Source organism: Muntiacus reevesi, chromosome 14, assembly GCF_963930625.1.
Source record: "Muntiacus reevesi chromosome 14, mMunRee1.1, whole genome shotgun sequence".
NCBI classification, from domain to species: Eukaryota; Metazoa; Chordata; class Mammalia; order Artiodactyla; family Cervidae; genus Muntiacus; species Muntiacus reevesi.
The window spans coordinates 45,533,452-45,561,052 of record NC_089262.1 but is presented as its reverse complement, the minus strand read 5'-3'; the positions used below and the strand labels follow the sequence as shown (position 1 = coordinate 45,561,052).

Genomic DNA, 27,601 nt, shown 5'->3' with positions numbered 1-27,601 from the left:
AAATGCACTTACAATAAAGCATCTGAAAAGCTATTCTCATTACAATAACCGTGTTTTCACACACATGAACTTTCATGCAGAAGCATTACATGTTATATCGACATACGAACAATCCATGGAAAAGACGACAGGCAGAGCCCACAAAGAGGCGCTTCCCTGGTACAGGGGGTCAGTTTTCCTCCCTGACATCAGCATTCTGGTTTGCACATCTTGATTTCTATCTCTAAGTCCAGGCCTTGGGATACCCTCCTGGCATTTCACACCCCCACACACATATGGTAAAGCTGGGTAGGACCTGGAACCGCTCCCCCGCCCCCCACCACCACCGCCACGTGGCTCCCTTCGGGCTGGCTGTCTGCTCTCCCGCAGGAGTCACCCCCCTTTCTCAGCAGCAAGGGGGCAGGTACTGTGACAGAGCAGCCCAGCAGTGCAGAGGGCAGGGGCGGCCTCCACGCGTCTGCAAATGTGGCCTGGGGCTGTTCAAGCTTCTGAGCAAAGTCTCCCCCTGCTGACCCCAGTGTCCAGTAAAAGCCTGCTAATGACTGGTCTGCTTCATGGTCTGCTTCACAATGATTTAAGCAACACAAATGACTATGAAGGTTCATTGACCATACCCAGTAAAGAGACAAAGTTCAGTTTACAGCCGTGTCTGGTGCTGTTGCAAATCAGTGCAGCTGTTTGGGAGGCACAGTCATGCAATAACCATAATACTTTGACCCAGCAATTCTACCCAAGGAGTGAGGACAAAAGTGCAAAAAGAAAATTTTGTGCAACAATGATCATTGAAGTTTCTCCCTATATGAGAAGGACATTTAAAACAATCCTGAGCCAACTACAATATGCAGGTACACTGAGAGGTTCGATGTGGCCACTATCAACTGTATTCAAACATGAAATTTTATACATGAAATAATAAGTGACAGTAAAGGGAGACTCCAACTGAATCAATGTATCACTTGTAATTAAATGAAAACATATTTCACTTAAGGGACACAGATCATATCAGAAATGAATTAAGAATGAAATAATTGGTATTGAGATGTTTGTTCTTGTTGCTGTTGTGAAGTTGAGTCCAAAACAAAATTTAATTTACAAAAAAATAAAAAAGAGAGACCCCCTAGAGCTATGTGTGGACCCTGAGAGGCACCTGTGATCATTGCTGTAGGCTCAGGGCAGAGGTTAGCTCAGTCAGGATTTCTCACCTCAGCACCACTGATGCCTTGAGACACATAATCCTTTGTTGCGGGGGCTGTTCTGTGCATTGTAGGGTGACCACCATCTTTGCTGGCTCTTACCCACTCGATGCCAGCAGCGCCCTCAGGCATTGCCAAATGTCTGACGGTCGGGGATGGGAGACAAAATAACCTGGGTCAAGAACTACTGGAGTGAGTGCTAAATAGCCACAACTATCCAGCTTAGCCACAGGCAGAGGCAGACAGAGATCGTGAGGGCCGCGGTGTGCCCTTTTAAGAGGGCTGTCTCGATCCAATTAGGAGTCCAGCATGACACAGCCTGATTTTGTTTTTCCTTAGCAGATACTTCAAAGTTAAAACACTTTGTGCAGTCTGAGCCCTGTGTCTGTGGGCTTCACAGAGGTGGGTCAGCAAACTTTTTCTATAAAGGACCAGATGGTGACCGTTGGAGGCTCTATGGAAGAAGCTCTGTCACAGCTATCATTTCTGTCTTTGTGTGCAGAAAGCAGGTGGAGATGACATATCAAAGATGAGTGTGACAGTGTCCCAACTGAGTTCCAGCAGTAGACACTGAATTCTGTAGCATTTTCACGTATCATTAAATGTTATTCTTCATTTAATTTTGTTTTCTAGTCTTTGAAAATGTAAGAATCATTTTTGGCTCACGGGCCCTTCAGAAACAGAGCCCAGACTGGGCTCGAGGGCCGGCTGGCAGGGACCTGGGCTGAAGCATGCCTGCAGCAGCATCAATAGCTAAGAGCCACTGGAGACCCAGGGAAGAGATTGGGGCCGTGGGGGGTAACGGGGGGAGATTGGGCAGGCCAGCACAGGCTTTCCCCACACGAGGTAGGAACAGCCATGGGGGTGTTGGGACCTCCCCATCTTCTGCCTCTTTCAAACCCCCACCTCCCCCAGGACCCCCACCTCACATGGTACTGTTACTCTGCGTTTTACTGCAGCTGCCCGAGAAAGAATGAAGGTACCATCTCCCTTTTTTGAACCACTAACCGCTTCTCTGCCATTCTTTAAAAATTTTTTTCTGATATTACTGTAAAAGAAAGGCTAGTAACAGGGCACTAAGGTAGCTGTTTGTGTGGTTCCCAGAGCCCTAGAAAACTCTAAGGAGAATTTTACCAGCTTTTAATGAGCTTGATAAAACAAGTTTTCCTGTTTGTGTCTGCTCAGTGTCTCTCTGACAGCAACAGGAAAAAAACGCAGATGGCCCTCTCCATCTGCAGTCACAGAGGCAGCGCGGGACCCTGGGGCAGGGACAGTCCGTGACCGGATTCCAGGAGAGGAAGGTCACCGCTGGCTTCGCCCAGGCCAGGCCTGTGATCTGCTCTGCAGGCCGGCGCTGCAGTGTGCTTCCCGGGCTGCCTCAGAAACGTGCCGCTTTTCCTGGCAGGAAACACTGACTCTTGTGAAACCGCCTTGGGCCTTCTAGAACAAAACAGAGGGCCCTAAATGTCCTAGCCCTCAAAGCTAGCAAAAGTAAATCTGGAGATGTTATAAGGGGGCTAATGGAAAGGGGAGAAAAGGATAAAAAGAAAAGAAACAAGAAATGGAAGAGGGGAAAAAAGGAAGCGTTTAAAAAGATGCAAAGCTGCTGGGAATGGTGGGGAAAAAGGAGCAGAAGACAGGAGGCAAGAAGGAAAGTGGGAAAGGGAATGAAACAGAGGAAGGGCCAAGGGTGTGGTGCATGCGTGCTAAAGTCTCTTCAGTCATGCAGCCCGACAGGCTCCTCCGTCCATGGAATTTTCCAGGCAAGAATACTGGAGTGGATTGCTGCGCCCTCCTCCAGGGGATCTTCCTGACCCAGGGATTGAACCCGCATCTCTCATGTCTCCTGCACTGGAACGCAGGTTCTTTACCTGTATTGTCACCTGGGAAGCCCCAGGGTGTGGTATTTGCCAGCTATTCATCAGAAGCTTCAGGTGTTAATGAATGGTTAAGGGAGGGAGAGTAAGGGTAATGGCTTCATCTCTGAAACCCACTTCGATTTGTGACCTTTTCCCTCTCCCCATCATCAAATTCTTGGACTTTAGGTTCAAAAGGGCATGACAACAAGACTACATGGACTCACTGGCACTCCCTGCCCCTCAGCTGGAGGCAGCAGAGGGTTTCCCAGGAGAGAGAGAGGAATGTGGGGTACCAGGCTAGGGCCTCCTGTGAGCTCAGAGATCAGAGGCGGGTGGAAAGGGCCTGTCTGGGATTCTGGAGGACACGGGGTTCACAGGAGTGCCCACATAACAACAGGGTTGGGGAGGGAGGCATCAGGGCAGAGAGCGCCCACCACAGCCTAGAGTCCCTTTCATTTGGTCCCTTTCTGCTCTGAGAACATAGGCTCTCCAGCGCCTGCCCCAGGCATCCTTTCTTCCTAGATTTATCAGTGGTCACTGTTCTGTGAACCAGGACTGATGGATTTGGGGGTTGCTGTAGACACTGGAGACTTAACGAGGAGACAGCTTTGGGAAAGCATCCTTGCTTGTGCCCACAGTAGGGATGCAGTGATTGGAGGAAAGCGGCAGGGGACAGGAAGAGGGCACATCTCTGCCTGGGGTTGGGCAGCAGACCTCACACTCCCCTGAATATCTGCTGGCACTCAGAGCCAGTCCCAGGGTGGACAGGGCATTGAAATCCCAGATGAGCTCGAACTCCAAACCCAAGGCAACTCAGAATCACTAACTTGGGGTGGTTCCTTCTAAAGGTCAGGGGCTGGGACTGGAAATCAATCTTGGTTATAGGAAAGGAAAGAAATGTTTTTGCACACTGGAGTCAGTGGCTTGTGAAGTCTGTGATTGCTGCTTGTGGACCACAAGCACAGACTTCCCACTCTTGGAGAAAATACCATCAGCCTTTCTATCTGGCAAATGCTGGGCTCACTGGACCCCACTGCCTCCACCATACCAAGCTCTCAGCAACTTCCCGCAATGGCCAGACAAGCCATCGCCAACACCAGCAAGTCACTGTGCGCAGGGTGCAAGCCCAGGGCCAGCCGCAAGTTCCCAGGGGTCTGCCATCAGCCCTCGGGCTAACGGTTCCAGTCAAGGCTGTGGGCTCCTGGCTTTGCCGGGTGAAGGCAGAGGCACTCTGGCATGGGAGCAGCACAGTTACTGAGCATCCCATGGGCTCAGGCCCTGCTCGGCTGCTTCTGGGGAGAGGCCTTTGCAGGATGTGTTCCATAAGCATTCCTGGGCTCCAGGCCAGCACGAGGCACCAGAGTCCCTGTCAAAAAGCCGCTGCCATCTTCGGTGTCTTTCAACTCCCAGGCTTGGGCACAACACAGAGGGGCAGCAGGGGCCTCCGGAAACTGTTGGCAGGGCTGGGCTATGACCTGGCCAGCGGGGCGGACCTGCCAGCCCAGGCGAGAGTCCCTTCTCCAGCACCCTGCTGAGGCCCTCCCTTGTTCCTCCATCCCCCGCTGCAGGCATGGGGTGACCAAGGGCAAGAGTCCTGGGTGGGGTGTTGCTGCAGACACTTGAGATTTAATGATGATAATGAGGTGTTTCAGGCACTCCATCTGGAAGGCCACCCTGCTTTCTGCCTCTGTGTTGAAAGAGAGATTTAAAGCGACTCTAAAGTGATGCCAGGTCTGCCTCAGAGTGGAGCCTAGAGCCGGGGAGGTCAAGGTGATGGGAGAGCCCCTTGCCTCCCAGCAGGTCACCCAGGTGCCAACTAAACAACGGTCTTGTGGCAACAGGGAAAGTCTCTCCTGGAGCTGTGAGGAGCGCTGCCAGCAGAGGACGTGCCCAAGGCCCAATTCCTCGGGACGGCCACATATGTCTGCCTCCAGCGTCTACTGTCCCTCCGAGTCCATCTGCCAGGGGCCTCAGTGATAGCTTGTTAGCTGAACAACAACAACAAAAGATTGTTCTTCGTCTGCAAAGTGCTCGGGCTGATCACCATCCTTTCTTCTCAAGCGAATTCCACATCTGTACCAACCAAGTTTGGGGGTGTGCAAGGCTTTCTCTAACACAAGCAGGATGGGAACATGCCAGGAAAGCTCTTGGAGCCACACCTTCTACCTCTATGTGTCACCCACACTGAGATGCAGGGGGATTCAAGTCACAGCAGCACTTAGACTTCTCTTTGGATTTGCTCTGGAAGTTTTTCAGACACAAGAAATTCTCTGGTTGTCACTGAATTTTTCAAGTATGGGTTTGATGCTCCTTCCTCACAGAGATGGCCTGGCCCAAAGCCTTGGGCGGGAGGGAGAAGCTGCTCTCTGGTTTCTGAGCAGGTCTCCTCTAGCATCCCAGGACACAGGCACTGGGACCCTCTGGGTGGAATCTCAGTTGAAACAGTGGGACAATAAGGCCTATTTGGGGAGGTCACGTACTCATTCTTTTCCCCTCCCAAGATATTTTCCCAACCCTTCCCAGGATGCTCAGCGGAAACCACTTCCAAAAAATTCTCAAAGTTCACCACCAACTTGTCAATAAGGCCATTGGGTGAAGAACATGGTTTTAGAATCCTGTCTTCTTCTCTGTACACAGAGTTGTCAAGCTTCTTCAGATTTAGCTTACCCTGGGAAAGTGAGAGAGACACGCCTCCAATGGTTATTTGGGGGCCACACATGATGTAGCCAAAAGCTACTGGGCTTGGGATACCCAAAGCCCACCTCTGCACTAGTCTGCCACATTCATCTCAGAGACCAGAAGTGGTGTCCTTCCATGGGACCTTGGCAAGAGTGGCCCATTTCCTGAGAAGAACACACTATATTCAAATAATTTCTTCTTCTAGGGAGCCCAAAGCTATTTTTCATATAATCATGGGCTCACAAAATTCCAGTGGAAATGGAAGCATCAAAATTAAAACTCTTACAGATGGAAAAACCACAGTCATAAAGACAAATGACTTTCCCAACATCACCATAAAAATCAAAGATGGCTTCCTGGCAGGGGCAGGGTCTGATATCTTTGCATTCCCAGAGCCTAGTTCAATGCCTGGCATATATAGAGTGATTAATAAGTGGGTGCTGTGGATAATTCAAAAAACATTTTAGACATCAAACAATACTTCCTATGAATTAATTTACTCTGTTAATAACTTTTGGTAAGCAGGAAATTAAATAGGATAATACATGAATGATGAGAGAAGAAAATAGAAATAACAAAAATTTAATTAAATAAATAATAAAATAATTTTAATGTCCACATTAAAAGAAGTCTTCTAAGTTGAAATGAGGGCTAATACTAAAAATTCCTGCATCAAAGGATACTGAAAATAGTCCTTCAATAATAAGGATTTAAAGGTTATACTTGACTGGGCTTATTTCTGCTTAACCAGGAAATTAAACCTTAAAAATTTCAGAACAGTTTTCACTTTCAAAATGTATGTGAAAGGAAACTTTCTATTATGAATAACTCATGAGAGTACCCACTGCCAACTTCTCCAATCTGAGAAAAACAATTTGATGCAGGCTGCCCTAGCCTTCAGACAGAAATGCACATAAGCAGTCCCCAGGTGGTTTCTGTATTAATTTGCTCTTGACTGCTATTTCAATGGCCTCCAACCTTATAGCTGGGCTCTCCTGTTTTCTAAATGGACAGTAGGTCCTTAAAGGTAAGGCCAGTGTCTTTCTTCTGTGGCATCCCTTAAAGGATCAGTTCTATGCCCAGCAAACACCAGGTTCTCTGAGCCTGGTGAAGCCCTTTCCTCTTGTCCAAAGATTGAGGTCAAAGTTGTTCCAGGAAGGCTGATTCCACTTGTCCTGTCCCATTCCCTGGGATATTTAAACCTTGAGTTCCCCTTATGTGAACCCTGTGCAAATCTCAGCCCAGGACTGCTCCCCACATGCATCATCTTGTCCACCTCCCATAACCAGCCTGCTCACAATCTCCTTAATAGAAACAGGAGTGTTTACCTTGAAATCATCTCCACACCACGTGGCTATACTGCTTTCAGCAGGGTTGGGAACATCAGGCCAACATAGGTGCTTCAGTTTGCTAATAAGAGAGAAGATTTTAAAACAGGAAGTAAGTCCAAGAAGCATTTTACTTGTATTGCATGGCCAAGCCAAAAGAGTGTTAACCTGCCTTCTAGTGGAGGAGACGCAGACCCAGGTTCAAGTTGGGAAGATCCCCTGGAGAAGGAAGTGGCAGCCCACTCCAATATTCTTGCCTGGAAACTTCCATGGACAGAGGAGTCTGGTGGGCTACAGTCCATGGGTCACAAAGAATCAGACATGACTGAGCATGCGCACACACATGGGGAATTGTATGGCTCCCTATTAAATAATGGCAAGCTCACAGCCTCCTGATGGAAACTGAGAAAAAGTGCTTTGCGGTGGGGGCAGGGTGGGTGGTGAAACTGCAAGTCATTTGTGGGATGTAATGGAGGGAGACCTTTCCCCAGACAAAGCTACTCTTTCCCACTCTCCTGCCACTGCATCTCCACCCCCTGGTCCTGGTGCCGGGAATCACACTATCACAGAGCCATTTGTTTGAGATTTATTCCCCAGGAAAGGTAACACTCTAAGTCTTAGAAGATACTCATATTTTAGAGCAATGATTCTCAAAGTGTGGTTCCCAACCAGCAGCATCGTCACCACCTGGGAGCTTTTAGATATGCAAAATGTACCAGAATTTGTGTTGAAGATTCAGTTACAATCCATGGGAACTGAGGTTGACTTAGTTCGACCATAACTAAGCACAGCTTGGCTTCCCAGGTGGCGTCAGTGGTAAAGAACCCACCTGCCAATGCAGGAGACATTGGAGACATGGGTTCAATATCTGGGCTGAGAAGATCCCCTGGAGGTGGGCATGGCAACCCACTCCAGTATTCTTGCCTGGAGAATTCCACAGACAGAGGAGTCTGGCAGGCTATGGTCCCTAGTTAGGGTCTCTAGGGTTGCAAAGAGCAAGACACGACTGAAGTGACTTAGCATATATGCACACGCAAGCGCAGCTTGGCAGAGAAGACTCACAGCTGTGCAGTTCTGGAGAGAGAGGGAGGGAGCCCATGACCCTCAGGGTAGAATGAGGCTCTCTGGGGATAGAAAGGACAAGATCCTGAAGACAGGCTTCCTTCCCTACAGTGGCCAGAGCAGGCAGGACAAATGGCCTTCAGCCAGCCCTCCAACACTGTGTAATTAGCAAGGACCAGTCTATGCTGGGCATGCGCTGGCCAGAGCTCCAACTCCATGGGCACCCTGCTCCCTACTCTACCTAGAAGAGAAGCTGGCCACCTGGAGACCCTTTGCTGCCGCCAGTGGTCCCCACTAGACACTGAGAGAGAAGATCTCCCCAACTCTAGTCTCAATTGCAGAACATAGCAGATAAAGTCTGGGAAGCAGCTGGCACTTCCCTGGCTTCAAAAAGCCCTAGGCCTGGTGCATGGGGCTGTGGGGGGTAGAGGTCCTCTGCTCTAGTTAGAATTCTAATATGTAACAGTGTAAAGCACATGATAAATTCAGTAGCTAGGTAAAAAACCAAAAAAATGAATGAACATGCCTAAATATCAGAGCACCCTCTTCCACCCATGGTGCCTTCCACTCCCTTCCCAGCCCTCATTTTGAGGGCCCACATTGTTGTCTCCAAACTCACTTGGGTTTTTTAATGCCATATGCCACCGTCAGGAGGATGAGAATAAGAAGGCCCCCTCCAACCAGAGAAGTTACAAGAAAAATCTCAAAGACACCTTTGGGAAAAGGAGAACAAAATCAGTAGTAGGCTGAGCTCCTTACTTTCTTGACAAAAATCAAAGAGTAATATTTCCTTCTAGTAGTTTTAGCAACATATTCCTTGTCAATTTCCTTTCAATTTAATTCAAATTCATTCCATTTCTCCTCTCCCTGAATAATACTGACAGAAAGTATGTTCCCCGGGTTCATCCTCCAGTTTCATTCATTTAATAAACATTTTCTGAGCACTTATAATTTGCCAAACACTATTCTGAGTAATAAAACAAACAGCAAGAAACACAAGAATCCCTACTCTCATGGAGTTTACATTCTAGTACAAGAATTCAGACAATAAATAATATAAGATTATTTCAGATAAAATGGGTATTTTAAAAATTATTTTTATTATTAGAGAAAAACTAGGGTAAAGTGGGATAGGAGTTAGCACCTTTAGATAGGGTAGCAAAGGAAGGCTCTTGGGAGAAGTGAAATTTGAGCTAATGTGGATAATGAGAAGGAACGAGCCATGTTCATTCCAAGGAAAGCATTCCAGACAGAAAAAAGAGCAGATGCAGGAGCATAAATGGGAACATAATTGGGAAGTGGTGGGAGGTGAGATCAGGAAGGGACAGATGAGGAAGTGTCCTGAAAGCTATGGGAAGGAGTTTGGGTTTTATTTAAAATACAACAGAAGCCATTGGTGGCTTTTAAGCAAGGGGTCTAGGATTTTAAACTCTTGCTGCTGTGTGGAAAACAGATGGTAGAGGATCAAAGGTAGAAGCAGGGAGATCTCTAAGAACCAAGGGTAAAAAACTTATAGGCTCCAAGTTAGACTTTTGCCTTCAAGTTGACCCCTAGAGAAATTCCACAGATAATGCAATTTGTGTCTAGTGTTGTAAAAATATAACATGATTTTTAAAGATTTTAAAGAGTAATAGCAAAAAAGAAGTCCCTAAAGACAATGTTTCAGTCAATAAAAAATAACATGTTTTCTGTGTAGAAACACATACTATACCCACATTTTCTGGAACCATAAACTGCTTTTCTTCTCTTGGAAACATGATGATAAACAAGGGACTTCCAAGAATATTTAGACTGTTTCTAGCTTTTATTGAAATTTTGCAACATTCCTTCACTTTTAAGTTTCATTTTTAAGAACAGTGTTAGTATATCCTTACAATCAAATCTCTGTCATTCAAAGACTTGGAAAAATTAATCTGTTTCTCCCATCTTCCTTCCTTTGAGATTTCTCCTTCATCTCCTTCATCCTTCTCAGCCCATCTTCTTTCCCCTCTTGAATAGCCCCCATAAGCATCATATGAATCACATTTTACATTAGTGTTTTATTTATTAAATTTTTCTTGCTTCCATTTTTAATATAAAATCTGATTACTAGAACATAATATGCACTTTTTTACTCAAAAGACTCCACAAATGATGACATTAAGTGGGTCAGTGGTGCAAGGTTCTCCTTGTTTGACACACAGGGATTGACGACTGTGAACTGGGGACAGTCTTGAGGTGGGGCTGGTTGGAAGTGTCAGTGAAGTTGGCATTAACTTGATCCCTCCTCTCTATGAAGATTTGGGGCTACCTGTGAGAAAGAAGCAAAACAAACCATCTTTCCAAATTCAGCTCTCAATCTTCCTGTTCTCCGTCCCATCACTCATATGCTTTCCTGGAAGGCCAGTGAGTCAGACAACAAATGGTTCTTCTTACTTCGCCCTTTCATTTGGCTTTCCCCTGCCCCTGGCAAACACCATCTGTGACTGGCCTAAAGGAAATGTCAAGGAGACATTCCCAGGGACTAAAAGAGTACTCACTAATTGACAATGTCTTGAAGCTTATCCCGGGGCCATTAGCTCCCCCAGCACTGGTGCTGGCCATGACCCGAACAGTGTAAGAGGTCTTCCGTGTCAGGGACTCCAGGTCACACCGCAGGATGCTGGAATTGACTGTCTTGGCTAAAGGAAAAATACAGAAGTCAAACACCACAGCCAAACCCAAGTGAGAACTGTGCTTTATTGGAGTTCAAATAAGAGCACTGGAACCTGTGCTTCCAAGCTTGACCATCTAATACTCCTATCTCTCTATCCATTAAAATTAGCTTATTAAGATGGATCAAAGACCTAAATATAAAAGTTAAAACTATAAAACATTTAGAAAACCACATAGGGTAGATCTATATGGGCTTGAATATGACAATGACTTCTTAAATATGACATCAGCACAGAAGCAGCAGAAAGATTAAACTGGACTTCATCAAAATTCAAAGTTTTTGTGCATCAAAAGACACTATCAAGAGAGTGGAAAAACTCACAGAATGGGAAAAAATACTTGCAAATCATACATTTGATAAGGAATTTGTATCCAGAATGCTTTTTAAAAAGAAAAAAACAAAAACAAACAACCTTAACAACTCAACAACTGAATGACAAACAACCCAACTTAAAAATGAGCAAAGAGACTGAGAAGACTTTCTCTAAAGAAAATATATAAATGGCCAACAAACACATATAAAAGATGCTCTACATCATTAGTTATTATGGAAGTGCAAATCAAAATCACATTGATATGGCTGATTCATGCTGATATGGCTGATTCATGTTGATATATGATAGAAACCAACACAATGTTGTAAAGCAATTATCCTTCCATTAAAAATAAATACATTTTTTAAAAAAATCACATTGTGATAGCATTTTATATCCACTAGGACAGCCACGTTTTTTAAAAATGAAAAATAACAAGTGTTGATAAGGATGTAGAGAAATTAGAACTCTAATTTATTGCTAGTGGAAATTTAAACCAGTGTAGCTGCTATGGAAAATAGTTTGGTGGCCCCTCAGTAAGTTAACTTAAAATTCCCAAATGACCCAGCAATTCTAATCCTAGTATATACCCCCAAAGAATTAAAAGCAGAGATTCAAACAGATATTTATACACCAATGTTCATAGCAGCATTAATAACAGCAGCTAAAATGTTTTACAGCTGATGAATGGATTTAAAAAAATGTTTCTTGATATAATAAAATATTATTTAGCCATAAAAAGGAATGAGGTGCTAATACATGCTACAACATGGATGAATTTTGAACACATTATGCTAAGTGAAAGAAGCCAGGCAAAAAAAAAAAAAAATGTCACATATTGTAGGATTCTGTTTATATGAAATATCCAGAATAGGTAAACCCATAGAAACAGAAAGGAGTTTTGTGGTTGCCACAGACTGTGGGACAAGGGTAAGGAAGTGACTGATTAATGGATACACAGTTTCTGTTTGGAGTGAAAATAAGTAGTATTATGGTTACAACATTACAGATGTTTAATACTTAATGCCACTAAATTGTATATTTTCACATGTTTGAAGTGGTAAAATTTACATTATATGTACATTATATGTATTTTACCATAACAACAAAAAAAAAAAATTAGCCTAAACAGAAACTCAGGCCTAGCCCACAATTGAGGATGTCAGGCAATATTGTAGATGGAAGAAAAAGGCAGTGGACAGTAGAAGCCATTGCAAAGGGTCCTGCACTGAAGCAACTGCCCCCAAACAGGGTCTGTCCCCCTCTAGCCTTTAATCTAGGCATGTCCCACTCTGGAGTAAAGGTCAAGAGCTCCCTGGAGGCCCACTGTTCACAGCCTGATGGGCACAAATTATATCAATTTCTCTGGTCCCTACAGGACTCTCAGGTACAGTCATTTCAATCTCATTTAACTCTTAAAAACTCAAGAGATGGACACCCTTGACACTGTTTTCAGAGAATCTCAAGGAAGTTAAGTGTTTCCTGCAAAATGGCAGGGCACCCACCATAGGAGCTACCCCGATAGCAGGTCTATCCGCAGCATCTATCTTGGGCTCAGGGTCCTTTCAGCTTGACTATAAGCTCACTTACAGAACTCCTTTCCATCTTCAGCTTGGTAGAATATGGTGTAATTGTTGATGAAACCATTTCTCTGATGCTTGGGAATCTCCTTCCATGTAATTGTGGCTGTCCTCACACCAATGTGCTCCACCTTCGCCACGGGACCTGCTGATGGAACTTTATGGGACAGGGAGACAAGTGAACACTGAATCACACCCCAGCACATCCTTCCCCTACGAAGTCCCTGCCCAGTCCTCAAACTGTAATCAGTGCTGGGGGTGGGAGGCGGGGCAGAGTAGGGAAATGATGAATCAATTTGTCTTGAGAAAACTGTTGTCTGAAATCATGCCTCTCAAACAGGAAGAGAAGCAGAGTCAAAGACCAGAGAAAGAGTACTTCCTCACAGAGCTCTCACTAATTTGGCACCCAGCTTTTTCATCCATACATGTAACAGCTGTTATCAAATAGTTGAAGATTATGATTCCGTGAGCTATCTTTGAGTGACGGGATATATTTCCTAAGGTTGACTCTGGAAGATGTTAACTTCCAAAAAGGTAGAAGTTAAAATCTGAGTGGTTCACCAATAAAACCTTTGATTATTGCTATACAATCAAATATAATTTTTTAGCATCTCCAAGTTATAGTTAACTCTTAGGGTCCCTAGCTTGGTCTTTCTTTTCTGATTATAGAGCTGCTAGCACTGTTTCTTTGTGACTTTGGGCAAGTTGGTTCATCTCTCTGAGCCTTGCTTTTGTGAGATGAGGGACTTGGACTTGATGATCTCTAATGTCCACCACAGCTTTAAAATTCAGTGACTCCATACTCTGACCACAACTGTGTCAACTTCTACAAACTGTAATAAGTATACATAGCTTATTACAAGCTAAACGTGCAGCATGGATGAGCACTAAAGAAACTGTGAACAAGCTACAGGCCTTCACAGCCTTGAGTAAATGTTGGACAAGCCCCAGAGTTTCCTTTGCTCAATGGAACCTTGTCCATACGTACCACCTTCTTTGACATAAGCCTGGATGGAATATGGCTCGCCCACTCGGTTTTGCAACATTGGATACACAGAGATATTATAGCACCAGAAAGGTTTCAGTTCATCTGTAGCAAAAGGGGAGGTAGAGAGGGAGGGGAGGTAGAGAGGGAGGGAAAGAGAGAGAAGGAGTGAGGGAGGGAGAAAGAAGTGTTAGGTGCAGAGCATGGCATAGAAGACGGAATGCTAGACTAAGACTTATGGCCTGTGACTTACAGAAGATACTTTATTTCTCAATCATCTCCACATCTGAAAAATAAGGAAGTTAACTTGGATGGTCTCTAATGTCTATGTTGTTTCTAACATTTTAAAATTAATTCTTAGAACCAAACCTGCACCACTCTGACAAAATGGCTGAGCCACCCAGGAAGGGAGAAGTAATAGATCCAGGCTCTTCTTCATCACTGATTTTGTTATAACATTTGGGGAGCACTACAGAATAAACTTAATTCTTCTTTCAATAGCATATCACCCTAGAGAACTCAGCTACAATATATTCTAGCTCTTCTGTCTGTCTGCATCCCTACTTAAGTATAATTCTTCATATAGATGCTACTAAGTATTAAAAAATGGTTGGAGTGATAGGACTGGGAGAGTAAAGCCTCACTTACGTGTCTTATATGGAGCAGGGACTTTCTTGAAAAGAAGGCTATTCTCTGTATCAGTCACTTGGGGAAGGGCCCTAGAACCTAAGCATGTAGCCAGAACTGAAGGAGGCACCCTGAATAGGACAGATGGGATACAAACTCTGGTGTTTCCACACAATCGCATGATTTCCACATTGTATCCACATGATCATGGTATCTGGGAAGAGCTCTCTGATGGTGGGTGTCCACCACCAAATATGGTGCTTTCTGCCTGGAAGCATGTCAGCTGCCTAGTCCGATACTCACAGCTTATTCTTCCAGCATTGCTGGGAAATGCCAAGAAGCACACGTCACTAAGCTTGCCCTAGCCTGTCAAATTCTATTACTCACCATTTACAGGTTTGAAGCCAAAATTATGGATTTTAAAACTGGTGAAAACGAAAGTGAATCCTACATAGCAAGAACCTGTGGGGTCCGCACTGGCTACCTTGCTGGATTGTCCAGTTCCTGGTATGAGACACAGACTCCCAGGAAATGGCCAAGGGCTTTGAGTCCAAGTCTGGGACCCACTCCACCATCCATGTATCAACCTCCAGAGCAGAGCTTTGCCACTCCACCACCAGCTGGTCCTGAGTGAGGTAGGTGTGCATGGCCTCAATGCACTGGAACACTGAAAGGAGAGGAAAAGACTGCTTCACAACACCGAACTCATCCTCCAAATGCACCAACCACATTTACATCTATTCACTGCCCAAAGTGTAAAGAAGGTCAAAGTTCAGGATCTCCACTGCCACCTTCCACTGGGATGCTATTTTTAATGTTTTTATTGTATCCCTTTTCCTTACTCTTAATATTTGATGAAGTGCCTTTTTGTTATCTTCCCCAAATTTGCCTGTTGCCAGCAGAGAACCTTACTAGACTGTTGATGCCTAAGAAGAATTGCCAGGCATCTCTGGGGTCTGTGCAAATCAAAAGGAATGTAAGCCTGAGACAAAAAATAGATCTCTAAAGGTAGAATTTCAGGTATCTATAACTTTGTGACTGGGAGGCTGGAAGTTGGCGACCCTAAAATCATACCAGGGTGATGGTTTCTAACTTCAACTATCTAAACTGGTGCTATACAACCTGGCTATGCAGTCCCATCTTCAGGTAGGAAGAACTGTGTCTGCTGCAGAAGGATATAGACACACCCAACTGAAGCACCTAGATGTGGACCAATAGGTAAATGACTGCATTCCCTGAAGACCTAGCAAAAAAATAGGTGGGGAAACAGTCCACAGCATTCTTTAGTAGAAAAGTTGAACATGTGGCTTCAAGTCTAGTACCTGGGATCTAATCAGAATCAGAGAATTCCCTTATTGAAAATGTTCTGAATACACAGAAGAGAGGACTGCTGGAGATGTGGGGAGAGGAGGAGAAGAAGGAGGGCATGAAGGAGTGGGGCTCAGAAGACCACAGCTTGTGGCTTTCCCCTCTTCTACTCCTAACCGCCTGCAACACCCCCTGAGCCTATAGAACTGGAATCCACAGGAAGCATGTTTAAGATGGTTCTGGATGAGGGCAGAAGAAGAGGTGGAGTCCCTCAAAATGCCTCTGGAAGTTGGAAACCTAGGCAAGTATAGAGATTTGGCATAAGAGGCCAGAGGGTACTAAATTCTGCTATGCCTATGCAACAAATACATTCAGTTCAGTTCAGTTCAGTTGCTCAGTCGTGTCTGACTCTTTGCGACCCCATGAATTGCAGCACGCCAGGCCTACCTGTCCATCACCAACTCCCGGAGCTTAAATACATTACTGTGTAAAATAGATAACTAATGAGAACCTACTCTATGGCAAAAGGAACTCTATTCAGTGCTCCGTGGTGACCTAAATGGGAAAGTGAAAATTGCTCAGTAATGTCTAACTCTTTGCGACCCCATGGACTGTAGTCCATGGAATTCTCCACACCAGAATACTAGAGTGGGTAGCCTATCCCTGCTCCAGGGGATCTTCCTGACCCAGGAATTGAACCAGGGTCTCCTGCATTGCAGGCAGATTCTTTACCAACTGAGCTATCAGGTAAGCCAAAGGAATGGGAAGGAAATCTAAAAATGAGGGGATGTGTGTATATGTATAATTGATTCACTTTGCTGTATGGCAGACACTAACACAACACTGTAAAGCAACTGTGTGTGTGTTAGTCATTAAGGCGTGTCCAACTCTTTGCAATTCCATGGACTGTAGCCCACCAGGCTCCTCTGTTCATGGGCTTTCCCAGGCAGCAGTACTTGAATGGGCTGACACTTCCTTCTCCAGGGGAATCTTTCTGACCCACGGATCGAACCCGGGTCTCCTGCACTGCAGTCAGATTCTTTACTGTCTGAGTCACCAAGGAAGCTCCCCACTCCAAAAGCAACTATACTCCAATAAAAATTAATTTAAAATAAAAGAAGAAATAAAATAAAAGGAAAACAACAACAAGCCCCAGAGGGCTGTGTACATATTTAGGAGCCTCTGTTCTTGAAGCTCACAGTTGAAGGGAAAGGAGTCCTTTCCCCATACTAGGTCTTTATGAGAGACCCTAGCGTCTGGTCTAGAAGCAAGGCCAGAGAATCTGTCACCTTGAAAGGGCAGCTCTGAGGAAGGGCAACTGAGTCATGGGGAAATTGTGAAGCTGGAGTAGGCAAGGAGCACAGAGCCAGGAAATCAACCCCACCTAAACCCTCGAGTTCCAGCTCTCTCCTCCCTGCCCTCCCCGGCTCACAGCCTCTAAGCATCTTAGTCACTGTTGCAGTCAGGCTTAAAGTCATTATTGGAGCATTTGGAAACTTACTCAGCCTCTTGAAGCAGGTAACATTAGTGTTCCCTGATCCCCTCAATCGGTAAAGAATCTGCCTGCAATACAGGAGAATCAGGTTCGATTCCTGGGTTGGGAAGAGCCCCTGGAGAAGGAAATGGCAACCCACTCCAGTATTCTTGCCTGGAGAATCCCATGGGCAGAGGAGCCTGCAGGCTATGGTCCATGGGGTCGCAAGAGTCGGACACGACTTAGAGACTAAACTGCCAACCGATCCCCTCTGATGCCTCTTTGCTGTCTTTATGTCACCGGCTTAGGATAACTCTGAGCTGTAGCAAACTTCAGAGTTCCTGTGCAGGGTCAGGCTGGAACCACCCTCCCCCAGGACTGTCAACTCAGATGGAACCATTCTGGGTTGAACTGTGTGCCCGCAGAAGATATTCTTGGTATTGCAGAATGTAACCTTATTTGGAAAGCAGGTGTAAGTAGCTAAAATAAGATGAGAGTCCTTAGCCCAATACAACTGGTCTCCTTAAAAGTGGAATTTGAATGCAAAGAAAGATACACACAGGAAGCTGGTCATGTGAGGAATGAGTCGGATTAGAATTAGACTGCTACAAGCCAAGGAAAGCCTGGGGTTTCCAGAAGTTGGAATAAAAAGGATCCTCCCTTAGAAGTTTTTAAGGGAGCACGGTCTTGCCAGAGCCTCATTTTCAGACTTCTAGCTTGCAGAACAATGAGGCAGTTGAGTTTCTGTTGTTTGAAGTCACCGAATCTATGGTGCTTTGTTGGGAAGATCTGGGAAAATCAACGTCTTTGGCTCAGCCTCCTCTTCCTCCTCTTCCCTGGCTTTCCTTCCTTTTCTGATTAATAAGCCACTTGCACGAACATCCCAACTTGAAGATGGAAGTGAGTGTTGGTTGCTAATCCCACACTCTTTCTCTTTAGCAGCATTGGAACTCTGAGGAGCAGAAGTCAGGTCTAAAGAGTTAAGAAATAAGCACAGATTCTGGACCACAGAGGGTGTGGAATCAAGCCATGAGTCAGCCTAGCAAGACGAAAGGGTCTGGGCAGCATTAAGGGTTGTTGAAAGAAGTTTCCAAGTCATTTTTCTACTGAATGTTGACTAATTGCCTCCATCACTCAACAATCACTTTTTGAGCAACTTCTCCAAACACAATACACCCCCCAGATGTGGTAGGAAATAGATCCCTCTTGAGAAAAGAGGAAAGGCACTTAGACTGCACATGCCATTAATTTCTTATGATTTGCATGAAGTCAGTCACTCTGGGCCCATCAAATACCATTCTCAGATGCTAGTAGTGCTTCGTCTTTGCCCACCATCCTAACCCAACCTGAACCCTACCTCAACTCAGTACCAACATCCTCCTCGGACAATTGGCCATGTTTTGCCATGTCCTGCCTCAGACCACTCCACAGCTGTCTGCTGGCTAAGGTCTCCTAGAAGCAGAGCTTCTTGTCTTGGGGCCAAAAGGAACCTGAAGGTGTTTCTGTTGCAATTCTTTATTTGAAAGATAGGAAAACAGAGGTCCACAGAGGAAAATAATCATTCAGTGTCACACAGCAGCTGTGATCAGATTTCTAAGCTACTTTACTAAGTCCAAGGTTCTGGATAAAATATATTGGACAAGCTTGGAATCATGTAGACCTGTGCTTAAAGTCCACCTGAGAGATCTTTGGGCAAATTACTAAGCTTTCCTGAATCACAGTTTCATCAGCTAAAAAGTAAACCTGATAGTACCTATCCCATGGGTCATGTGAGGCTAAAATTAGATTGAATCATATCATTTTAGCACAATGTCTGACATATCCTAATTGACAATATTGGATAATTATATTTAATGACTGTTAAACTTATAATTATTATTATAACTATTCTCCAGGTGACTCTAGTAAATAAAATTCTGTAAAACATCACATTCTTAAATGTCTTGGACTGGGAACTGCAAAGAGGTCTGTAAAGGGTCAAATAGGAAACATTTTAGGTTTTGCAGGCATCTGCTGCAACTGCTCAACACTGCCATTGCTGCACATTGTTGCAGGAGAGGCAGGAGACAAGGGTCAGATCCCTGGGTCAGGAAGATCCCCTGAAGCAGGAAATGGCAACTCATCCCAGTATTCTTGCCTGAGAAATCCCATGGATACAGGAACTTGGTGGGCTACAGCCCATGGGGTCACAAAAGAGTCAGACATAACTTATCAACTGAACAACAGCAACAAGATCTAGAGAGAAAATAAAGCCAGGAAGAGGAAATAGATTGCCTGCAATTCCTTGAATAAGACTCAAAGAAGCTATTTTATTCCAAAACAGGATATAAGTTTGCACGAGAGTAGTAACGTTTTTAAAATTACTTAATTAAAGGTGTAATGAGCAATTATTGGCAAGAATAAGCATTAACGCCAACTCTTTAGAAAAGACCCTGGTGCTGGAAAAGATTGAAGGCAAAAGAAGAGGGTGGCAGAGGATGAGATGGTTAGATAGCATCACCAACTCAATGAACAAGAATCCAAACAAACTCCAGGGAGATAGTGAAGGACAGGGAAGCCTATGGCATGGGGCAGTCCATGGGGTTGCAAAGAGTCAGACACTACTTAGCAATTGAATAACAGCAACAATTAACATTAGAATTATCCCTAACTAGATAGTCAAATGGAAGGGAGAAAAGGAAGAAAACAGCAGAGTGAACAAATTAAGACTGGGATGTGGTCAGAACTGTGAAGGGAAGATTTCAAAAGACATCTTTTAGCCACTGAGGATAAACATGGCAGATCTGATAGTTTTATAATGCTCAATCCAGCTTATATTCACTCAGAATAAAACAAATACTTACTGCACATAGAACTTCTAGGCTCAAGACTGTGTACCCTATGATTTACGAAATCTCTGATTTTCAACACAGGCTTTATTCCAAAAGAACATTATTTCAAGAAGCTCATTAATTAATTGAAGATTATGATCACCTCACCATAACCTAAAATGTCCTTACTTCATTTTCATTTTGATGCTTTAAAAACAGCAACCACTGAGAGGATAGGGAGAGTCAGTCAGTCAGTTCAGTCGCTCAGTCGTGTCTGACTCTGTGACCCCATGAATCGCAGCACGCCAAGCCTCCCGGTCCATCACAAACTCCCGGAGTTTACTCAAATTCATGATAAGGACAACTCCTTGGCAAATCAGATGGGGTAAGGCATCTAACTAGGAAATTTATGTCATACTTACACTTTTCATCAATAGCTGGAATCCTCAAGGTGGCCTCTGGAGATTTCCCAAGAGAATTATAAGAAATCACATGTACCCAGTAGGTCTGGTTTCCCAGGTACAGTTCAGGCTGCTGGTTAGTAGTGTTCATTGTCTCTGTGAGGTTAGTATTGTTTTCTGGAAAATACCATATGTTGTAACCAAGTACTTTCTCCAGGACTGGGGTTCCTTTTGCCTTCTGAACACAAAGGAAACAAAATTTACTGCTAACAGCAAAGAAAGAAAGTCACTGAGACAGTAATAAAAGGTGGGAATCAGGGATGGGAGGTAATATTAACTATTAGGTGTTAAACTATAATCATATGATGATCCCTCTGGGATGAGTAACATACGCTATGCCATGTTAACCCTCTAGATGCCAGGAGAGGGGATTTCTAAATGGTCTCTTGGTATCAACCCTTGACATAAATCTAATTCCACAAAGCTAAACTAACATGATGCCCAAACCAATGCAAGCAAACCACTCCTTATTCCTTTAGGCAGCATCTTTCTCTCTGTCTTAAATGGGAGAGGTTTTTGTTCACTTGCTCGGTCATGTCCGACTCTGCGACTTCATGAACTAAAACACGCCAGGCTTCCCTGTCCTCCACTCTTTCCCCAAGTTTGCTCAAACTCAAATTCATTGAGTCGATGATGCCATTCAACCACCTTGTCCTCTGTTACCTACTTCTCTTCCTGCCTTCAATCTTTCCCAGCATCAGGGTCTTATCCAGTGAGTCAGCTCTTCACATCAGGTGGCCAAAGTATTGGAGCTTCAGCTTCAGAATATTCAGGGTTGATTTTCTTTAGGATTGACTGATTTGATCTCCTTGCTGTCCAAGGGACTCTCAAGAGTCTTCTCCAGCACCACAGTTCGAAGGCAAAAATTTCTCGGTCCTCAGCTTTTTTTATTGTCCAACTCTCACATCCATACACAACTAATGGAAAAAACATAGCTTTGACTACATGGACATTTGTAGGCAAGGTAATGTGTCTGCTTTTTAATACACTGTCTAGGTTTGTCATAGCATTTCTTCCAAGGAGCAAGCGTCTTTTAATTTCATGGCTGCAGTTACCATCCACAAGAAAATAAAGTCTCTCACTGTTTCCATTGTTTCCCCATCTATTTGCCATGAAGTGATGGGACCAGATACCATGATCTTAGTTTTCTGAATGTTGAGTTTTAAGCCAACTTTTTCACTCTCCTCTTTCACTTTCATCAAGAGGCTCTTTATTTCCTCTTCACTTTCTGCCATAAGGGTGTTGTCATATGCATATCTGAGTTTATTGATGTTTCTCCTGGCAATCTTGATTCCAACTTGTGCTTCATCCAGCCTGTCATTTCACATACTGTGCTCTGCATATAAGTTAAATAAGCAGGGTGACAATATACAGCCTTAACATACTCCTTTCCCAATTTGGAACCAGTCTGTTGTTCCATGTCCAGTTCTAACTGTTGCTTCTTGACCTTCATAAAGGTTTCTCAGGAGGTAGGTAAGGTGGTCTAATATTCCCATCTCTTGAAGAATTTTCCATCATTTGTTGTTATCCACACAGTCAAAGGCTTTAGTGTAGTCTATGAAGCAGATACAGATATTTTTCTGGAATTCTTCTGCTTTTTCTATGATCCAGTGGATATTGGTAATGGACAGAGAACCATAAACTTAAAAGTTGAGGCATTTCCTCTGAGCCAATCCCAAGTCTGTTCTGGCCCTGGGTCATTTCTTTCACAGAAACCTTCAGGGGTTGGAGAGTGCCCTGTCCTTTTATCTCCATACCACCCTCTCCAAGGAGAGAGCTAGCTTCCGCAACCAGACATTCCAGCTAAGAGGACTAGAACGTTCAAGGTTACCCTACCAGACCAAATCCTTGGTGAGAAATGAAGGTGACCCCAGGGTCTCCAGGCCAACCTTTTATTCAGCCTTGAACCTGAGCCCATTAATCATATGTTTTGCTAGAGATCAGCATGCTGAGTATTTCTCAGGAATTAGAGGGCTTTCCTGTTTTTCTCTTTCTGTTACTGATAACACAGAGAGATGAGCGGAATGACTGAACATAAGGTCAGAAGGACTTCAGAAGTCACTTTGTCCCACTGCATTTTTGGTCTGAGAATTTCCTTTACACCTCTCATGACATAAAAAGTCAGCTAAAAATCTTCCTAATGACTGGGAGGCATTTATCTTTCATGATAACTCATTCTTTTTTTATAATAAAATAATAGTTTTATTGAGATACAATTCACATACCAGAAAATTCACTTTTTTGGAATGTGCAACTCACTGGCTTGTAGTATAGTCAAGAGTTGTGCAATCATCACCATGATCTGATTTTAGTTCATTCTTTTTTAAGCAGCTCTATTTCTTAGAAAACTCTACTGAAGCAAAAGGAAAACCAGTCCCCAGGTGAGGGGGAGAAAAAAAGGGCATTCAAGTCCATCTCACCTACTTCACAGGTTGGCCTACTTGATCTATGTGGGTCTGGCAACACACAGGATGTGCCCTTGTTTACTTTCCTTCTCAGAAATATGTTGACAGAGTAATTCCTTTCCACACTTGATGACTGAGAAAGAACTCACAACATCTGGGATCAATTCTTGAAGATTTCCCAACACCACTGGCTGTGTTCTCCCTTGCCTGCTGCCACTGAGGGTGTCCTTCTGTCCTCAGGGTGGGGAGAGGAGAAAGGTAGAAGGATGCTCCAACCCTGAAGTAACTGGGATTGGGATGTCATTTGGAAAAAGCAGGGTGATTTCTCCATTTTCAAGAGCATTTGAAACTTGCCCAGACTTGAGCAAGTATGAGATAACCCAATGAGTATTTCCTGAGGAATCTGGAGACACACCAAAGAATTGGGGCATCTCACTGCTCTCCTCCCTCTCTTTTTCCCCCCAACTCCTCTCTCCTACTTTCTGGCTGGTTTTTCCCCCTCTGTTTGCCCTTTCCTTTCCTACTGATTCCCTCTTCCCCTCCTTTTCTGTCCTTTTTCCTACCATCACCTCTCATCCCCTCTCTCGTGTCCTCTGTATTAACCACCTGGCTCCTCCTTTGCTCCTCATTCCGAGGCCTCCATCCTACAAAGACCATTGGGCCCCTGTCCTATCCTTGCACCCCACTGCCCCAGTGCTCTGGGGGGGCACTTGGGCAATGACCTCAGGACACACTGGTCAGCTCACCCCCAAGGCAGGGCTCTCCTCCAGGGTGCGGGTGGGGACTGTATAATTTTACATTGCCTTGGAGTGAGGGCCAGCCCAGCGACAGTTCTCTCCAGAAGGTCAAGGAGCCTCCTGCACTTACACTCACACTTCGTACCTGTCCCAGGTGTTAACATTTCAGATCAAAGAAGAAGGCTCAGGGTCTGCATTGCCCATTCAGGACTTCTACAAAATGACAACCAGGGCTTTTCTGAGGTAGGAAACCATTGTGAGATTTGGGGCATCAAAGCCTCTAGGGAAGGAAATTAAGGAGGTAAAATGTCGATAATCACAGCTCTTAGAGGTATAAGAGACCAAGGCTTTTACACAGAATTGTAAATAAATAACCCAGAGAGAGGTCACCTTCCACAACAACTGCACTGTCCTTTTTCCATCCACTTTGTCTGATCTCAGGACTCTCCATAGATCCAGGCCATGTGGAGCTGTAAAGAATAAGAGTGAGGTGTTCAGCAGAGACAGAAGGGAGTTGTAGCAGGAGATGGTGAAGTTAGTGAGGCTGTCTGTTTAGAAAATGCAGTTGGGGAGGATTTGCTCGAGGGGGTCAGCAGGAGTAAGGTGGAGAGTGGAAGACTTCATTGCAATGACGTCTTCATCCTGTGGTTGAAGGATTAGAATCAATCAAAAGTCAAAAATAACAAAGGATCTATAAAATTAATATCCTATACAGAAATCACTCTTCCCCTGAAATGAAAATGTTGGGATTTTCTTGTATTAGAACACTACTATAATGTGGTGAAAAGCTTTGTATTTTGTGGGGGAAAAAAAAAAAAACACAATCATGTAGGGCAAAAATAAAAATAAAGTAAAAACATAAAACTGCTCTTGAATCTGCTGACTTAAGGTAAGCTAAAATAAAACTACAATAGATCCCACTGTAATATAATTTATCATTCAAATCTGGATTGGAATATGACATCTCATGTCCTCCATCATTCACATACATGAAAGCTAGGAATAACATAGATAGCTGCTAAGGAGATTTTATATATAATTTATGCCATATCTACTCCTCAAAGAGATGAAACCACACACTTACAATGTTATAAAGCACAACAAAGAATCAAAGAAGAAAGAAGCGGAGAAATAATCTTTCCTAAGCCCCTCTCTGGGCTCTAAATTTAATGCTGATCTTCCAGGCAGGAAGAGTGAAAAAGAATAAAATTTAGTTGTGTATTCCTTATGGGCTGATAAAAAGAACACATAGAAATCATTGTGAAGAGGCAAGTTTTTTCAGGCTATAGGCATTAAATTCATAAATGGAATTATCTTGTAGATCCAGTCAAAAAAGACGAAAGATAACCTAAAAGCTGATGTCTGCAATCACAGTTGAACAAAAGTACATAAATATGGCAGGTGTACACTTCTCATGGTTGTCTTCTATAAAATACAAGGTCATAATGTGAAAGTTAGGTTCATGCATTTCTCCCGTGAAAAACAACATACCTGAAGACAGCATAGTTCAAGTGTGTTAGCTTCTGATGATCTAACTATTCAGGGATAAAACTTTTAAAAAAAAGAGAGAGAGAGAGAGGAATTTCTATTACACTTGACCTCTAGACTGTATCTCCCAAATATCTTGTCTCAAGGAGTTTTGGCACAAAGTCGGCCACTGGTAATTTATAGTTGAACCTTCTGACATGCGCCTGAAATTTCAAAATGCTGAGCTACTGACTAAAGAATGACACATACACTTTAGTCAAGAGAGGAAAGCAGGGTTCTAAAGAACTGTTCAGAAGGCTATTGTCTATAATTGAGGAAATGTCTCTAACTGAAGCTGCAGTTTATGAACACTAAATCTTTTCTTGAGGAATTCACATGGATGAAAAGAATGTAATTCAGTCTGCAAAAAATGGGGTCTGCCACTCAGGCCAAGATCTAAACTACTTTAGTACCAAGAGACTATTTTTAGGGAATTTTTTTTGTTTATAATTCAGGTAATTGAGTGTTTAATGAGAAATTACATACTGAACCCTAATTAAAGACAACTTCATAATGTAGAAAAGTGCACTAGAGGGTAATTAAATCAATGACCTGTCTTGTCATCAATGAAGGGTGACATTTCTACAACTATGCTTGCAGAAGTCAAAGTGTGGTTAACACAGTCTAACTGCCAGGTTCCAAGTGTCCCAATGAGACCTATTGTAATTCCATGTAAGTTCCATATAAGGAAATTGGAACATTTAAACTTTATATATGACTCAATCTTCATTCCATTGAAATGTTGTTTTACAAGCTCTGCCAGGAGTTTTCTCCCAAAGGTCTTTACCAAATCAAGAGACTGGACAGTCAGGACTCAGCTTTCTCAGACAGAGAGCAACAGGTTTCAGCCTGTCAACAGGTTACAGCCTGAGATGTAAGCAAAGACAGTGCTCCTCCCAGAAGACAGTCTTCTCAGCACAAAGCTACAAAATCATGAGACCTTCATAGGTGACCCACGGAACTGGAAAGACTCTCAATCCATCTCTCACTTGCAGAGTCTCTCTGTTCCAGTTACATGGAAGTCAGACTCTGGGATAATAATATGGAGAATAAGAAAGAAAAAACCTAAAGGCAAAGTTTTCATTATAAGCCAGTTCCAAATACTCACCTGAAGCATAGACAGAAACAAAAATAAACTGATTATTAAATAATCAATCATTCCAGTCATTGATTAGAAAGAGTACAATTCTACTTAGATTTACCCCATAGGCAGCCACTTAGTTCTAGTAGATAGTAAAGGGTGCTGATGAATGAATTTAATCAGATATTTTCTTCTTTCACTGTGGTCACTATTTCCTGCAGATGTGTTCCAAAGAGAAACAGTCTTTCTGATGTAGACTTCCTACAGACGTGTCTTTCAGTAAAACAAATGGCTAGCATTTAAATCTTCTACAATTATGTGTGCATGCTCAATTGTGTCCAACTCTTTGCAACCCCATGGACTGTAGCCCATCAGGCTCTTCTGTCTATGGAATTTTTCATGAGAGAATACTGGAGTGGGTTTCCATTTCCTCCTGCAGGAGATCTTCCCAACCTAGGGATTGAAACCATATCTCCTGCATTCATAGGTGGATTCTTTACCACTTGAACCATCTGGAAAACCCTCTTCTACAATTATTACAGTCAATTTTCCAAGATTATAAATTGATAATGAATAAATTAATAATCCAGCTTAACCAAATGGGAAAAAGCAATAATTCTGTATTTGTGAAAGAATAATACTAAGCTTTTACAAATTTGCCAAAATATTTACATATTGGTGGTGGTGGTTTAGTCGCTAAGTCATGTCCAACTCTTGTGACCCCATGGACTGTAGCCCTCCAGGTTCCTTTGTCCATGGGATTCTCCATGGCAAGGAATATTGGAGTGGGCTGCCATTTCCTTCTCGAATTACATATTGGAGTTTACATATTCCAAGGCATCAACTGTTTGGACAGATGTAGTAAGAATTTGCTGCTCTGTTGTTCCAGTTACAATCTGGAAACACCCACAGTCACCACCAATCTGCACATTAGACACATTCTGCTGCCTTTGCTGAAGACTAACACTGAGAATCACTCACTTTTAGCAAGTGTCACATACTAAGCATTTTACCTGAATCATCTCATCTAACCTCCACAGGCCTATAATTAGGTACATCGATATTACTATTTCCTCTTCTGAGGTGCTAAGAAGTGAGAAAATTGCCCAATATAACTCTTAAGTAATGGCGCCAGGAATTAAATATCATTATATGTTTCCTGTTACTGTTCAATCACTAAGTCATGCCCGACTCTTTGCGATCCAAAGGATTGCAGCACTCCACGCCTCCCTGTCCCTCACTGTCTCCCGAGGTGTGCCCAAGTTCATATCCATTGAGTTGGTGATGTGATCCGGCCATCTCATCCCCTGCTGCCCTCTTCTCCTTTTGCCTTAAATCTTCCCCAGTATCAGGGTCTTTTCTAATGAATTGGCTGTTTCATGTAGTATGTGTGTTTCATGTAGTATATATTTATATGCTTAAATGTGAGTAAATAATCCTAATAATCAATATATTGAAATGCAAAAAGGAAGAGTAC

The 27,601-nt window shown here is 43.6% G+C and overlaps 1 protein-coding gene across 1 annotated transcript in view; it reads right to left on the bottom strand.

The window, feature by feature from the left end:
- Positions 1-340: 340 nt before the first annotated feature.
- Positions 341-27,601, bottom strand: part of IL31RA (interleukin 31 receptor A) — a 56,681-nt gene continuing 29,420 nt past the window's right edge. The window contains exons 7-15 of the mRNA XM_065905512.1: positions 23,907-23,986; positions 20,336-20,552; positions 14,806-14,988; positions 13,698-13,799; positions 12,720-12,866; positions 10,641-10,781; positions 8,741-8,834; positions 7,060-7,141; positions 341-5,720 (exon numbers count right to left, since the gene is read on the bottom strand). Of these exons, the coding sequence (XP_065761584.1) occupies positions 5,271-5,720; positions 7,060-7,141; positions 8,741-8,834; positions 10,641-10,781; positions 12,720-12,866; positions 13,698-13,799; positions 14,806-14,988; positions 20,336-20,552; positions 23,907-23,986 (1,496 nt within the window). The 3' untranslated portion in view covers positions 341-5,270. The remainder of the gene's footprint in view (positions 5,721-7,059; positions 7,142-8,740; positions 8,835-10,640; positions 10,782-12,719; positions 12,867-13,697; positions 13,800-14,805; positions 14,989-20,335; positions 20,553-23,906; positions 23,987-27,601) is intronic.